Source organism: Colius striatus, chromosome 5 (genome assembly GCF_028858725.1).
Source record: "Colius striatus isolate bColStr4 chromosome 5, bColStr4.1.hap1, whole genome shotgun sequence".
NCBI classification, from domain to species: domain Eukaryota; kingdom Metazoa; phylum Chordata; class Aves; order Coliiformes; family Coliidae; genus Colius; species Colius striatus.
The window spans coordinates 29,343,675-29,360,454 of NC_084763.1; the positions used below are offsets into that span (position 1 = coordinate 29,343,675).

Genomic DNA, 16,780 nt, shown 5'->3' on the forward strand with positions numbered 1-16,780 from the left:
AATCCCAGGCAGCCCCAGACAAAACTAAACACAGTTTAGTGGGAAACTAAATCAAAGCTTCTTTACTTTCATTGTCTACTTTTAGAAGATTGTCTGATTTACTTAGATTATATGAATACTTACCCCAGAATTTACTGGATTTTACTTCATTCAGTTGCCTGGTGCAAGAAGGCACAGGTGATGTAATTGAAGGTGTGATTGTGTCATTTGTGTAATTTAATTAACCCAAGTATTGAGAGAGTGAGGGAACAGAAACTTAGGAGCCAGTAAGACACTAGTAACTTGGGTTCTAATAGACTATAAGTTCATATAGACTATATTGATGTCATTGTTGTGTTTTCTTTCCTGTTAATACCTATCCAAGTAATGCCTTGGATATCTCTACTACGAGGAAGACTCTTCCTCTAGCTGCAGTAGAAATACATAGCCTTGAATACTTTAATGCAGGCATACTAGATCATTATAAATGGCTAAAAGTAATCTATGATACATCTCACTGATATTCAGAATAGTTTGCTGGGGTTAGGCTCTTGGCAAATAACTAAAAATTGATGTTTAAACCAGTATCCACTCCATGTTCTATGATGTCCAAACACCATGGAATACCAGCATGGGAGACGAAGTAAATGGGTTTGGTTCTCATGAAAAGAAAGAGGAATGCAAATCATCTACAAAGATGGTTTCTGAGCTATACCAAAATCATTATCACTTTAATCAAAAGGAGATTTAATATTCATGTAAATGGAATGAAGATTTCCTTCTGGCAGATACCTAAAAAACTCTTTGGTGGATAAATATAGAGATAATGCCATTATTGGAGTTTGCTACCCTGCAGAAAGGGAACATTTCTCCTCTGTTAGTACTAGCCCTCTTAGAAATTAACAAATCAAAGCTGTTTCTCATTGATCAGATTTCTACATTTACGTCAATATTACTGTATTTTTCTTTTCTAGGCTATGGCATTTTTATAGGCTAATCAAATTTCCAATATTACTAGGAGCCATTTAAAGTGAATGCCAGAACTACTAAGGAGTAATTTGAGAATTAGATCTATTTTTGTTAGTTGAAATGATCTTCACTTGCTCATATTGTATTGTACCTGATACTCAGTAATATGATAGTACCAATACAAATAGAAAGATATCCAGTTTGAACTTCTTAAATATCTGTTAAAAGTGGTGAGCAGTCCAAGCACATTAAAATTCCATTTTCCTCCATACAAGTGTTTGCTGCAGATGACCCCCACTGATCTTAAATATATTTCTGTATCTGTAACTGAATAGAGGTTTTCCGTACAGCATGTTCTAATGGTACGCTGGCCTTTAGCCAACAAGGCACTGAATAAGGCTATTTTTAAAGTACAGAAACTGGGAACAGCTGCAGCAATCAAATTTGATAAAAACAGAGAGGAACTTTGCTTTTTTTTTTTTTTTTTACGGTTTGCCCAAGTTTAGACTCCTTTCATAGAACAGCTTTTGTTCTGTTGGATGAAGGGGGTATAAGAGTAACACAGTGAAATCCTTTTGAACAAATAACTTTTAAAAGAATACAGATTAAAATAATAGGGAGCTTTTTGGCACAGCAGCACGTTCAATGCAATTGTACCTCAAACTATTAAAAGAATAAATCTATAAAAAACTACATTTTGTCTGCCAAGCTTTGCCATGAAAGAATTATCCATAATGATCTCCCGAAGTGGAAGATGAAACCTCTTGTTTCAAATATTGAACATCTGAACATTGATATTTGGGAGTAGTTTTGTGGTGGAAGTGATTTAATTTGAATGCTTTGGGGTGGGTGATTGTTGTGGTGATTTTTGTTTTTTCTTTTACTATTAATCAAAAAACTTTCTATGAAGAACTCCCTCCTGGTAAACTAGAAAAAAATTTAAAAGTTCATTTAAGGAAAAGTTTTATAAAGGTCTTCTGTGCACATTAAAAAGTTTCATAAAATATTTAATTGTAAGGACTGATTCTTCCTTTGTTTCTTGGGGATAAACTTGTCATTCAATGATTAATGAGAGTCAGGAGATGATGGTATACACCAAAAAAACATCCATTACATGGTAGTAGGCTGAGCTGTATCTGTTAAATTATTCCATCTAAGGATGGAATCTCTGTGCTGGACTGATGCAAGACACAAGATACTGGGTGAAATCTGGGCTCCACTGGAGTCAGTAAGAGTTTTGCCATTGAATTCTGCAGAGAATGGTTTTATCAGTTGCATTCATTTTAAGTGTCAAAAGTGTCTTTGTATTCTTATCCCATTAAAGCTACTTAGTGCATGATCAATTCCAATGGTGGAATAAAAAATTACTAAATTTCTCACATATGCATAAATATATCATATGGATGTATGTCCACATAGGTATAAAATGTGTGCATTTTTGTATTATATAAAATATCTGCATAATTTCTTCTCACTGTATCTGAGTATCTCACCTGAGCTATCATATCTGAAGTTAAAAATTACAGCACTAATATATATATACTATTTTTCACATGAAGGGGCAAATTTAGCTTGTTTTGTTTTAAAAACAGGAAAAAATTCTGAAGACAACAGTAAAAAGCTGAGAATCAGTATTGGCATGAAACAGATGTATGGAGCCACCTGAGATTTTTAGTGTTTACAAGCAAGCTCAGCAATGCAAAATACTCAGAACTGAGTCAAGTACTATAGATGTAGGACTTGAAATATATCTTCAAAGTCAATATTAAGGGACAGAATAGACTTTGAAAAGCAGAACGTTGAAATTCAGGAGTTCCTGATTTATTTCCTGTCTTTGCTACAAACTTCACATATAATCTTGGGCAGGTCAGTTGTGCAAACTCATATGCTTAACTTTATATGGTGGAAATAGTATTATGACTCTTCTGGGTTTACACACAGTATATCCAGTTGAATGTGAAAACAAAGCTTTTGAAGGACCTCAACTTGTCTGTATACAATTTTCACATTGTAAAATGTACATAATAATGTCATTTTCCCCCAATACTTTATCAGTTTTATTTGTCTATATTATAAATTCTTGGAGACAGGAGCTGTCTTTTGTTATATGTCTGTGAACAAGTAAAAAACCAGAGCCTTGACATCATCTGGACCTCCTGACATAAACAATTGTAAATACTGAGGCATATGTTACTTCAGGTAGCTTCTCTAAAGCAAAGTGTAAAACAAGATGTGTGTATTCCTTTTGATTTACTATTTTCTTGTAATCATAAATCTAGCAAATCAGGAGTACATTGTGACATTAAAGACATTTTTAGCATTTCATACAACAGCGCTCCCTACCCCTGCATATGAAAGTGACCCTGCATTCCTGCATAATGGGTGACTGTAGTTTTAACACATGCTGTGATCTGGGAAGATACTGGAGCACTCAGATACTGAAGCATTCATGTGGTGCAGAGCATTGAGCTCAAAAGTTTTTCATCAATTCTCTGGCATCATACCACTTTTCAAATTCTTAGCCAGTATTTTAACTGGAACCAAAAAATTTCAAGTATGATGATTAGTAAGGTTTGATTACATTTAGTAAGCCATGGAGCCCATTCTTTTTGAAGACAGATTGCTGCCAGAGACAGATTTACCACTGACCAACAGTGTTTTTATGCAAATGTGCCTGAGTGAGTACAGTAACCCCAAGTAATAATAGAGTCATTCAATCTCTTGCCAGGACAGCAATATTTATATATTGCAAAGATAAATTGGATATCAAAACCAATTCCATTACAGAGGAAAGTTCTCTATGTAAATCAGTATTTCTAATCACACCATACTTCTTCCCACCCCCTACTCTCTTTTGCTTTCCTTGCCTTATCTCTTCACAGATGAATTCCAAATGTGTTTTCCTCGTGTGTTCACTTTGAATATTGAAGTGTTCAGCTAATGCCAAGCTAATGGATAACATAAACTGCTCACTATGAAACTTTTAAAGTCTCCAAGTATGTTTCTTCATGCCTTGGGAAGTGCTATAAAGGTCTTATATTCAAGTACAGTATTTTGTCTGCCACTTGTGCAAGTTTCTCTTTGGACTTCTCTTTCTCCTGCTGCCTGATAGGAAGAAATGGGCAGTCATCTCCCTAGTGACTTTATCTCCCCATCAGGAATGAGTGCAAGAGGTCAGATGCCCCTCTGCATGCTAGTCACCATCTGCTGACAGCAGCGCTCTCCTGGGAGAGCCGCCTTTGTTTACTGTCAGGACTAATATGAGGAGACACGTGAAGTACTTTGGTTTGTGGAAGAGGGCAGGAGAGGCATGGTGCTATGAAAACATTCCCACACACTCTAATGGCTCATTCACATAGAAAACAAGTGAGAGCCTTCAGCTCTTTCACAAAGCTCAAAGTAGAACAAATGGACTCAAGAACCCCAAGGCACCAGTCAAATAGCACTTTCCTAATGCACTGAGATGCTGTCCAAGATAGTTTACCTGTGAAACTGCAGTCCTCTTTTTAGCCAAGTAAATGACCTAGCTAGATTGAAAAGATGCTCAGTATCTGGTTAGTGCTGTTCTTCCCTGTTAGCTGCTAAATTCTTTTTTGAAAAATTAACCTTCAATTTCCAAAACCTAAGCCTCCTGAAACTGATTGTAATAGAGAATTGGAGAATTTTATCAGTGCAGTCACCAAAGGATTCTTTTCTCTTTAAAATAAAATGTGTGAAACACATAAGAAATACAGCATGCTTAAAGAGAGATACATTTTTTGCTCTGTAGTTGGTAGAGATGCACACAGGTGCACATACAAATGTGTAACTTTGTGTCGTGGTTTGGCCCAGCTAGCACAACAGCACCACGACAGTCTCTCGCTCGATGCCCCCATTCACCCCTACCCTCGTTAAGATGGCGGAGGACCCAGCGAAATGGGAGTAAAAAGATAAGCAAGATTGTTGTGGATTGAGACAAGGACAGGGAGGGCTCACTGCCAATTATGGTTCTGGGCAAAACAGACTCCGGTACTCGACTTAGAGAGGAAAGTAGGAAAGTTTATTCTACAAGAAACAGAACAGAATAAAAGCAAAAAGGGAGTAGGATGATGAAAAAATTACAACCAGCACTTTAAAATCTCCCTCCCCCATCCCTCCTTTCTTCCCGGGCCCAGCTCACTGCTCCCGATATCTCTACCTCCTCCCCCCACAACGGCTCAGGGGGGCAGGGAGTGGGGGATGTGATCAGTCTCTCACAGATGAGGATGACTCCTGGCATTCTTCCCCTGCTCCAACACGGGGTTCCTCCCCCAGAACACAGTCCTTAACAAACTTCTCTGGTGTGGGTTGTTCCCAGCAGCTGCGGCTTCTGCCGATACAGGTTCCCTTCCACGGGACACAGTCCTTGGTGAATATCTCTGATGTGGATTCTTCACCGCGGTTGCAGTTTCTGCACTTGCAAGGTCCCTTCCTCGGGACAGGGCCTGCTCCGGCCATAGTGATAAAGGGCCCCTCCTTCGGGACAAGGCCTCCTCCGGCCAAAATCACTGTCCCTGGCTCGGGGTCTTTTAAGAAATGAAAATAAATCTCAGCTTCACCAGTTCTCTCCATAGAATGCAGGGGAGTCTCTGCTACAGTACACCTCCTCCCTTTCATCACTGACCTTGGAGTCCGCATGGTTGTTTCTCTCACCGTTCCTACTCCTTGTACCACCACCAGCCAGAAGAAGAGAAGAAGGGGCAGAAGAAAGAAAGAAGATGGAGGAAGACACCTCCCCTTCCGGCTTCTTCTTAAAAAGTGATCGTGGAGGCGTCTAATTGGCTCAGCCCCAGAAGTGAGCCTTTTCTGAGCTGGGGAGAGTTGTGAGCAACTTCTTGCAGGAGCCATCTTTGCAGCCCCTTCCCCCATACCAGAAAAGGCTGTCATGTCAAACCATTTTTTGCTCTGTAGTTGGTAGAGATGCACACAGGTGCACATACAAATGTGTAACTTTGGAACAGAATTTGAGGTTTGAAAAGATACAACTTTATGTCTCAAACACAGTTGGGATATGTGTTCTGGAAAAGACCACTTTATAAGCTATTTTAAATGGTGAATGATGTTTAATGAAAAGCAGCATTCATTATTGTGGTCTACAATTTCTAAGTGGAGAACAAAACATTCTAGTCTACAATTTCTAAGAGGAGAACAAAACCAGTGATACTAGGTCAACCCACAAGCTTGTGTAGCTCTAACTCAAACCTGTATTGCATGATGACAAATAAAGCATAAAAGAGCAAACTTACAACGCTCCTTCCATTAAGATATCCTACCAAATATTTATCAGTTGTGATTTAGAGAGCTTTGAAGTCTAGTATGTCATGCTAGTATAATAAAGTATTATGTAAAAAGAATTTCCTACTATGAAACTTCTTAGTTCTATTTTGAAATACTCAACTACAGTACTATCTTCATCTACTTCATGTCACTCATTATTTTTCATCTTTCCCTCATTCATCATCTTACTTCCTGAGCGGTCCTAGTCTATTTTCATATAGAAACTGCTCTATATTTGTTACTGTGTTTGTTGCTCTGTCATTTCCAGTTATTTTTTTATCTTTCTGCTCATTACTGAGTGGACTGGAAACGCAAACTCCATACTGTATAGATGTACCAATCATAACAATATTCAAACACTATTGATCACTGAGCTAGTATTTTCATACAAGTAGCCACAGTAACTCCATACTGTTAATTCCTGAATGACAGTCTCAATTGTAGCAAAGAAAAATAAATATACATGTATGTATGTATGTATACACAGACACATAACCCCCAATATCAACTTTCAAATGTAGTTGTGGTAGTTCGAGCCTGGCTGGATGCCAGGTGCCCACCACACCGCTTTATCCCCCACCTCCTCAGCAAGCCAGGGAAGGGGAGAAAATAAGATGGGAGTCTCGTGGGTTCAGATAAAAGCAGTTTAATAAATAAGCAGCAAAGCCGCGTGCGCGGGAAGCAAAGCAAAAGCAGATAAAGCTGTTACTCTCTACTTCCCATCAGCAGCGATGTCCGGCCACCTCCCGAGAAGCAGGGCTGCAGTACGCGTAGCGGTTGCTTTGGGAAGGCCAGAAATGAATCTCGCCTCCCCTTCCTGCTCCTCTGCCCCAGTTTATATTACTGAGCTGACGTCATATGGTATGGAATATCTCCTTGGTCAGCCTGGGTCAACTGTCCTGGCCATAGTCCCTCCCAAGATCATGCCCACCCACAGCTATTGGTGAAGGTGGGGGAAGGAATGCTGGAGGGACAGCCCTGATGCTGTGCAAGCGGTAGTCATAATATTGATACCAACAGTAAGCACAGCACTGCAAGAGCTGCTGTGGAAAATCACTACCATCCCAGACCCACTACAGTAGTACATACACATATAACGGTGTACATATCTGTAGTTAGCATTGTTATATTTAGTCAGCTCTGTTTCCTCTCATGGATGTTAAGTTACTTCTGTTGAATTTTATGCCTTTATATAGCCCCATTACTCGATACTGTAAAATTCCTAAACTATTTTTTTTATTGGATTTTGGTTTTACTTCATTTAATTCTGCATAACTTACTATCTGCTTCTATTTCCAGATTATTTAGAGGCATATGCTGAGCAGTACAGATGTCAGCACAGATATTTCTGAGAAATCAGTGATAACCTTCCACCATAATGAAGAACGACTTCCCCTTTCCTATCTTTTAATTTAGTAGATGATCTGATCTCTTTTAACAGACTTAGTCTCTTTCAAGGTCTTCAGTGGGCACCTTTTAAGAACAAATGTAATCCATTCATTGATGTCTTGACCTTTTATATTTAAGTAGTGTAGCCATAGCCATATAACATCTTTGAAGAATGGGACTAAAATATACATATTCCCTTTTTCACTTTTGCTCACTGAGTTCGTATTGAAGTCAATACAGCTCAAGGATTTGTTGAAATGGATAAGCTATGCAAAAGCACGAGGTAAAATATATTTCCAACGACATGAACACAAACTGACCTTAAGCCAATAATTGCATGTTATATTTGTTCTATTTTTTATCGCTTCTGAAGGAAGATTATGTCTAATTTAAGTTTGATTCTAAAAATATTCCTATTTGGCCTAAAATCACCTCACTTTGGGAATGTGCCATTGCTAATCTGAAGTTTTTTAAAAAGCTTCACTTTTTTGGTGGATGAGTATTGTTCAATTCCATCTTCCAATATTTAATATACCACATTTTTTGAGATATGTGGTATAGATCAAAGGACATGATTTGGCCCTTAGTTACCTGCTGTTACTGGCACTAATCTCACAGCTATTGAAAAATGATGCATCAAATTTATATCACTGCAAATGTCACTATTCTGAATCTTGCATATGTTGCCTGAGCTGTCAGTAATAAAAATCTGTTCTTAATTATTCTCCCATTTTAAAAAATAATAATTTTATAATAACCCAGTGAATAGGAATTTGATATTTTCTTTAGCTGGAAACATTTTAATGATTTAGTACATATATGAAGTTCTGTATGCTCTGATAATAGCTTTTGCAAACGACTAGAAGTTCCCATTTAAGTCCCAATGGCTGTCAGAAAAGCTGAATTTGTTTAAATCTGAGTTAAGTTTAAAAGTGACTAACTTAAGGAAAACATTTTAAGAGAAAAATAATTCAGCAGAAAACCAGACATACAAAATTAAATGTATGGTATAGTGATACAAACTATCAAAAGGTATAGTTAAAATTAATCCTATTTTGTATCTTAATCTTTTGTCCATCTTACTGGTTTCCCTTAATGGGAAAGAATTTGGTTTATTTTTGCTTCATTAGTATTATATAGAAGTGATTTCAACATGATGACAAAATGAAAATTGCAAAGAATATTAAGAAAGTATAAGGAAAAAAATTAAGACTTTGGATAGTATCAGATTTTCTGGTTGGAAGCAGAATAATCCAGGCCATAAATCCTATGTGCTTTTAATATTTTTTTTTTCCCCCCATCATGGTACTTCTTTCAGTTAATTACCTTCATTCAAAGCACAAAGAAGTGAGCAGAAAAGACTCCCTTTGAAAGTTTGGACTAGCCTTATAGATATGATAATTAGCATGAAATTCTACCTTCATTAAACTTTGAAGATTTTAAAACATAGGAAGAGTAATGTGGTTTCCACATTTTTCCAATATGATCATAGACCCTAAAGTTTTTGCTTATTGCTTATTACTTCACCAAATAGGAAACATGGATATTAAAAGCCAATCTCTAAAATGCACATATCATACAGCTAAATAAAAAATTCTTTTTTCTTGTCCATTTCATCTTGGCAACACACATTTGAACGGGAGCATATAATACATTTAATACAAAACACCCAGGTTGATTGTTGATAATATTTCATTACCTTGCTTGGTTGCTTCTCAAACCAGACTGCTAAATTACTGTTTAGGTTTCTGCTTGTATCTCTGTATCTGAAATTCTAAATAGAATTTGTCCTTCCTCCTTGAAGTCAAGAAAATGAATATTTATTTACCAGAAACATTATTTTTTTTTTCTTAAGTTCAGTGCCAAAATGCTGTGTGATCAAAAAGCAGCATGAAACAAAAATATGTAACTGGATGCAAGCAAGCATTACAAGGTTACAAGGTTCAGGAAAGCTAGATGAGTAATTGTTGATACAAGGGTCTTTTGCTATCCTCTTTCAATTGAATCTGTGCACTAATTAAGCCAAAGATCCAATGCAAAAAAATAATATGTGGTCTCATAAGACTATAAGAATGCGTACAAAGGCTGAATTACAGTTGTATGTGTGGTGTGGAAACCATTGTGTAGAAGAGAATCCAATAGTGTCTGGAGCACTAATTTTTCCTTTATCAGACTATAAATAATGGATATCTTTAATTTCTAAACTGCAAACATCTCATTCTATGAGTCTCAGGTAACCTAATTGAAGGAGCGCCTCCTATTTTCTTGTATAAGATTATTGAGGGTGACGAGCACTGGAACAGTCTACCCAGGGAGGGTGTAGAGTCTCCATCCTTAAGGGTCTTCAAAACCCACCTGGACATGTTCCTGTGTGACCTGATATAGGTGGACCTGCTTCTGCAGGGCAGTTGGACTAGATGATCTCTAAAGGTCCCTTCCAAGCCTACCATTCTACGATTCTATGATTTATTAGTGTTTATATATTAAAATAAACTATGCATGTTACTATTTTATTTTAGAATAATTTTGGTCAGGGTATTTTACAGTAGTGTGATAGCAGGCCCAAAAGTGTCAAACCTTAAAGCTGTAATCACTTCTTAGGAAACATCATTTTTGCTAGTTCTGTTCTCTACATGTTTTATTATCAGGTGATCTTCTGACAGTTGCTAGAACTGTCAAAATGCTGTCTAGACAAAAAGATTTTTGAACTTTTGCAGATCTAAGTGACCAGCTTATGGAAGTGGTTGGTCTGGAAGGAGCCATGGAGATGGGACAGATATACACAGGTCTGAAAAGTGCTGGAAGACGACTTGCCCAGTGCTCGTCTGTTGTCATCAGGTATCAGGAGCTTTAATTTGCACCGCACTGCTGTAGTGAAACAGTACATTTTGATATATTATATCCATATTCTATGCCCATACATCTTCCTTTCTTTAAATGTGTCAAAAAACTAAAAAAAAAAATGTTTATATTCAGTCTTCTTATGTTATATTCAACTGTTATTTAATCCTATAAAGAAATATTGTCAAGCTGATGGAGAAGAAAGAGTAAGGTATGAGCATCTTGAGTTTTGTTATTGATATACACTCCACACAGTTTTGAGCAAAAAGTCATTTAATGTTACTTTGACACATTTTAACTCATTTGTCATTAATATCTCACCAGGGAATAGTAGAGTGTAATTAGTATTTGTAAAGCACTTCTTTTGTCTGTGTAAGTCAAAGTACTCTGTTTTTAATTTATTTGTCATTTACTGAACACTGACAGGTCACTATTATTAAATGTGTTGGTATGCGTAAGCCGCCTATGGTGGATCAGGATAATTTAGTTATGTTTTATTGTTTCAGTGCTAAAGTGACCAGAACATTCACAATAGAGGAAACTCAAGGATAAAATAATTATTCCAACTTTTAGATTAGATAAGGACTGGAAGAGAGAGGGTCAGCTCTTTCTCGGTGAACAATTTCTTGGAAAGAATTTTCCAAATTTTAATGAAATCATAAGCTATACGATTATAAGACCTCAAACCCTAAAATAAACATAAACCAGAAAGGTGGAAGTAAAAACATTTAAAAAATAAGTAGGATTTGCAAAGTTACCTTGCATATTTTTGAGACTTTTTCAAGGACTGGGTGATGTTGTCTTCAAAAGTAGTCTCTTAAGTGGATGAGAAAGATAAATAAGATCACAGAGGCATTCCAAACTTCTCTGGATACCAAGAGATAATTTTTATAATCCTGTGTCAACAAGATCATAAATGCAAAAGATTAAGAACCCTTCCAAACCTATAAACAGAGAGCTCATTGAATATTCTTCCCTTCCTCCTCTTTTGTCCATAGATGACAGTGCATAATCCCCATAAACTGTTAGTCATTTTCATAATGTCCAAGCCACAATTTCCATTGACCAACATGCATCCTCAGTTAATTCAGTTTCCCATTATTAGATATATCTACTCTATGTTATTCTAATAGTCTTGTGTTCAAAGTATTATAATGCAGAAACACAGAGTTCAAAAGGACTCCAAAATGTCATTCTTTCTTTTTTTTGTTTTCACATTTGTCTGGAGTTTTCTTAATGTGATATCCAAATGTAGACAGGAAACACTGACTGTAGCTTTATTTTAAAATCAGTGCCCCTTTACCAACAATTTAAATTTATAACATGATATGATAATAGGCCTCTGAATATAGTTGTTACAGGAGTGCTCTGTCTAACCCAGAGTTAGACACAAGTATAAGACTGTCTTTTATGGTTCTAATAAATAGTGATGATAAAAAATTGTTTCTTATTTCCTTTATAGCAGCCAATCTAAATTATTTTTAAAATAGCAGAGTCTTTTGTCTTTTCAGTTAATAAGGTTTATTCCTGAACTTCTTGTGTAATTTACTCTTTATTTCACAAATTACAGACTACTCTCCAATGACAGAATAGCATATTACTAGGAAGATGTGTGAATGTTTTCAGTGGTTTTACTTTGTGTGCTGAAAATCAAACTAAGCCTAGTAAGTGACTAGGTTACTTTTGTAAAGCATGTTGGGTCATATTAGAGATTACATAGAAGCTTAAGGGTAAGTCAGGGTTATACATGTGTGCCATCATACATATGCCTCCTTAATAAATACATTTATCGATTTTGTCTCGTTATTTTTTCTTATCCTATGAAATATATCCCTTTAGGACCAGCAAGTCTCTGCCTATGCAGATAGATGGGGAACCTTGGATGCAGACTCCTTGCACGGTAAGGATACTGTTATCGCTGGGAAGAGAGATGAACAGAAAAAGTCAGAAGCTTTTTTTAACGCATAACAAAAATGACAATAGTCACAAATATGGGCTGATTTATTTACTTTCACTTCTTTTTTTCAGTGATCAATAATCTTTTGGTTTAAAAGACAGCTATTGTCATCAGCATTAACTCAATTTACTTAAGCAACATCTTCACACATTGTTATTATATAGTTCAATAACCACTACATGTTCAATTCATCATGCTGCTTTTCCTACAAGTTAGCATGGAATAAAAAAAGCATTTATTTCAAAAGTTTGGGAGTGCAGTCCCAGCATCCCTTTACCCAATGTTATCATTTATTTATGATGATGTATCATATTTATAGTCTCTATTTCAGAGGAAAAAACAGTGTTCATTTGATGCTAAAATGTATGAAGTAACTGATTATTCTTTAAAAATTTTGAAATGTTTTCCTTTGTGTTTTTGAGAGTTCGTATCAAAGATGTTTTATTTGAGCTTGACTCTCCTGGCTGAATCATACAGTAGAACTAATATTTTTTTAATCCATATAATTTAGAGGATAAATGAAAAAAAATATTTACTCTCTTGTTTCAGTGCCCACACGTGAAGTGAGGGCAGAGAAACAGCAATTGGGATGGGATAGGATAGGATAGGATAGGATAGGATAGGATAGGATAGGATAGGATAGGATAGGAGCTTGCTCATGGAAAGTTCTTTGGTAACCGTTTACAGACGGCACAAGAAAGACATATCTCTAAGAACTGTCCATTTTCATCTCTTCTAATAAATTACAGAGGCAAACCAAGCATTTGGAGGCAATACTGTAGAAATTTAAGCTCTTTGTTGTTGAATATAGTCTTAGTAACTTGTTTTAATATACATTTTAACCTTATTTTTTCCTTAAAAAATACCTGTGTTTTTAAGTAGATGAATTGCTGTAGTCTTTCACCTTGTAAGTATGACAAAACAGTAATGTGACAAGGAAGAAATCCTACTACAGATGGAAGTAATTCTGCAAACTAGTGTACTAGGTCACTTTCATGAGCTTTATGTCTGTAGTGAAATTAATAGTGATATAGAAACTAAAGGGAACCATCTTCAGTAAGCTGCTAGCAGACATGTCAGCTAATAATGTATGGGTTAGGATGACAGAAAAGAGTTGTGATAGTTCATGATTACCAGATACCCCATAGCATACAACTGAAGAGTGGGGAAAGTACCAGAACTCTAATTCTCTATGGTAAGTACTATGATGCTGCAATGAGGAGAACCATGTGAATACACGCCGTGTGAAGGCAGAACAGTGGGGATTTTATGAGATTTATTCTAGGACACCTTTTGGCCTTAAAAGATACCATTATCTTTACCTTTTCTACAGCAATGGCTCAGTGCAGGGCAACAATATCAAATCCAGTAGTTGTTTCAGAAAAAGACATGTAATTTTTCAGTTGTGAGATTACAAAAGAGAACTTGTGAAAAGATGCTGGCAATAACGTGCTTTTTTTTTGTCTTGATTGCTTGCTCAGTGCAAAATCTTTGCTATCTGATTGATAATGCCTGCACGGTTGAGGACAAACCTGGAAAAAGAGACAGTTCTTACATTTCAATTACTGCCTTGAGGAAATAGTAAATTCTAACTAATAATTACTGATATCCAGTTGAGGTACTGTTTTAAAGGGAATAGAAATTGCATATTCTTTTCTGTGAAACCCATTCTTTTTGCTATACTGTTAAGAGAATATATTTTGTGTTACATAAGTAAACCATACCATTGGATGTGTTTATTGCCTCTGAGAAGAAAATACATTAACTATTTGTCTATGCTACTGCATCCCAATGAATTTAGGTATAGAATTATGTTGTGCTTTTTTTTTTTCTCTCTATCTCTGCTGAAGAGTTCAATGTATTTATTGCATTGCTTCACGCATTATTGAACATGTAACTCTGTTTTTTACATTTCACAAAGGAAAAAACATGTGTGGTCCAATCTTTCCCTCAAACAATAATTCTAACTACACTAGAGTTTTTTTTTTAAGTTCTCTGCAAAATAGCTAGGAATTCCTCCTGAGACAGTTACAAAAGTCAATTCCAGCTTTCCCTTAACCAAGGTTTAAGATTTGATTTCTAAATGTGTGCTCACAGAGGTCTTTGTTTGGAAGTCATAGTGTATTGATCATAGAAATTTTGGGATGATATCTCAGTGATGTGTATCCAAAACTGGAGTTTAAAAAAAAAAAAACCACAACCAAACAAAACCATAAAATAAATAAAAAATTTAAAAGAAATTCTTATGTATAGTGAGCTATGCAGTGACTTAAATGAACCTGCACGAGCTCAAGTTTCAGAAAAATGAGAAGGCCAATGCAACAATCATGAGATTTTATCTTCACTTGCAATTTTCTTCCAAGTTACCTGAAAGCAAATGAATAATGACTGTTTTTAAATGGAAAAAAACCATTATCATTAAATAAAGAAATCCATTAATTCGGTTCCTTAGGAAGCATATAAGAGTTTAGTTTTCCTTTTATTTCCCCTCTTAGGATATTTCTTTCCCTAGCTCCTACAAGGGCTTGAGTCCTGTGTATAAAGATTCTGGCATTCCTACATGGTGCACTGAGGCATGGGAGGACATTCCCATACTACATCTTGTTTCACATTAGGATGCTGAGGGAAGGCACTAGTTAGTTTACTAGCTATATATTGTTTTAAGAACAGGAGCTACAGTTATTCTTGTATATACAATCCCACTAATTTTAAGGAGAGACCTTTGCACCTGGTTCTATTGCACACATCATGTACATCAGTTAGATATAAGCAGCTGAACCTCAGGTTTTTCATTCTTCGGAGTGATGGAGCAGTGACGGAGTGATGGAGCATTCTTCGAAGTGACAGGGTGTGGAGTCTCCTTCCTTGGAGGTCTTCAAGACCCGCCTGGATATGTTCCTATGTGACCTGATCTAGGTGAACCTGCTTCTGCAGGGGGGGTGGACTAGATCTCTAAAGGTCCCTTCCAACCCCTGCCATTCTATGATTCTGTGATTCTATTCTTCAGAGTTCCAGCCAGAAAGCTGATGTTAATAAAAAGACTACTATCTCTCCTCCTCCTGCTGTCCCTAGAAAGTTGAAATAACACAGGTTTTATTTTGGTATAGTTATGTTAGGACTTTCAGTGTCATCAAAGTTCAGTAGTTTTAGAGACTGACCTATAAATATTGCAAAGATCAAGTGAGAAAGAAATTAATTCAGTCAGCAGGTATTGAATCAGCCTGTGTCCAAGGTGCAAGTGGTTAAGCTCAGAAGTCCTTTTCTGTTCCTGCTTCATATTTTAATAGAAATGAGAGTATTTTGCAAACGATTTTTCAAGAAATTAAGTTCAACCTGATCAAAATTCCTCTGATATTCCATTATGCATATTAAGAAAAACAAGTTCTGCATTAAATCCCTGTTATGTACAGGATGCAAGTTGTGCATACGGGCTTGGAGATTTATTTCCTTTTGAAGAAATCAACAAGTATATCTTTGCTACTTCTCCTTTCTGACTGGGAAAAAGTTTTACAAATAGCAGAAATTGCTGACAGCTGTCCCATATATAGACCACATTCCGCCAACATGACATTGTGGGCTCTGTGGTATGCAACAGATAATGCAGTGATTCTCCAGAAGCTGTGATCTGTGATTTATCAACTCTGCAATCAATTTTAGAAATAAAGAAATTGTTGTGTGCCTCTTTTAACGTCTTTTATGATCTTCTGTTTCTCATGTACCATAGACAAGAGTATGAATATGTTCCTGTAGGTTCTGTGCATGCTTAAAAATGTGAGTGACTTGGTTTAAAAATCTGTCATCCAGAATTATTCAATATGTTAGACACAAGCAGACTGCAATGTCTGACAAAGTCACTCTGTTCTGGCATAATAAGATGCAGAATCTGAGTGTCAAATTTTATTGTTTTCACTGTTTTTTATAAAGGAGTCTTTGGGAGAAGGAAAGATGATAATGTTTTGTTAAACATCTTGTCTGATTAGCTGAAGAGGAAATTATATCAGAGCTCTCCCAGACAAATATAGCAACAAGAAAGATATCTATGGTTTCACCTGATCTCTAAACAGGTCATTAATAGTAATGAAATTTCAAAGACTCTCAAGTTAATTCAATAAACTTCCAGCTTTAACCATCAGGATTTTTTTTAAGAAAAGTAATCTTTCAATTTAGCTACATAAATTATTGGTATTGTTTTGAAAAAAATCTATAATAGTATTCCATCTTAATAAGGAATAACTGCAATTTTGATTCTTTCATCTATTCCTGACTTGTTTGGCATCATATTAGAAAGGGTGTCAAGCTGGTAGCAACATTAGATTAAAAGTAGAAAACAGAAATGTCTATAGAGGATGC

At 36.1% G+C, this 16,780-nt stretch overlaps 1 protein-coding gene across 1 annotated transcript in view; it reads left to right on the forward strand.

Moving 5' to 3' along the window:
* DGKB (diacylglycerol kinase beta) overlaps positions 1-16,780 on the forward strand; it is a 324,193-nt gene that overhangs the window by 301,884 nt on the left and 5,529 nt on the right. Inside the window, exons 23-24 of the mRNA XM_061996392.1 lie at positions 10,350-10,470; positions 12,313-12,373. Coding sequence (XP_061852376.1) covers positions 10,350-10,470; positions 12,313-12,373 — 182 coding nt within the window. The remainder of the gene's footprint in view (positions 1-10,349; positions 10,471-12,312; positions 12,374-16,780) is intronic.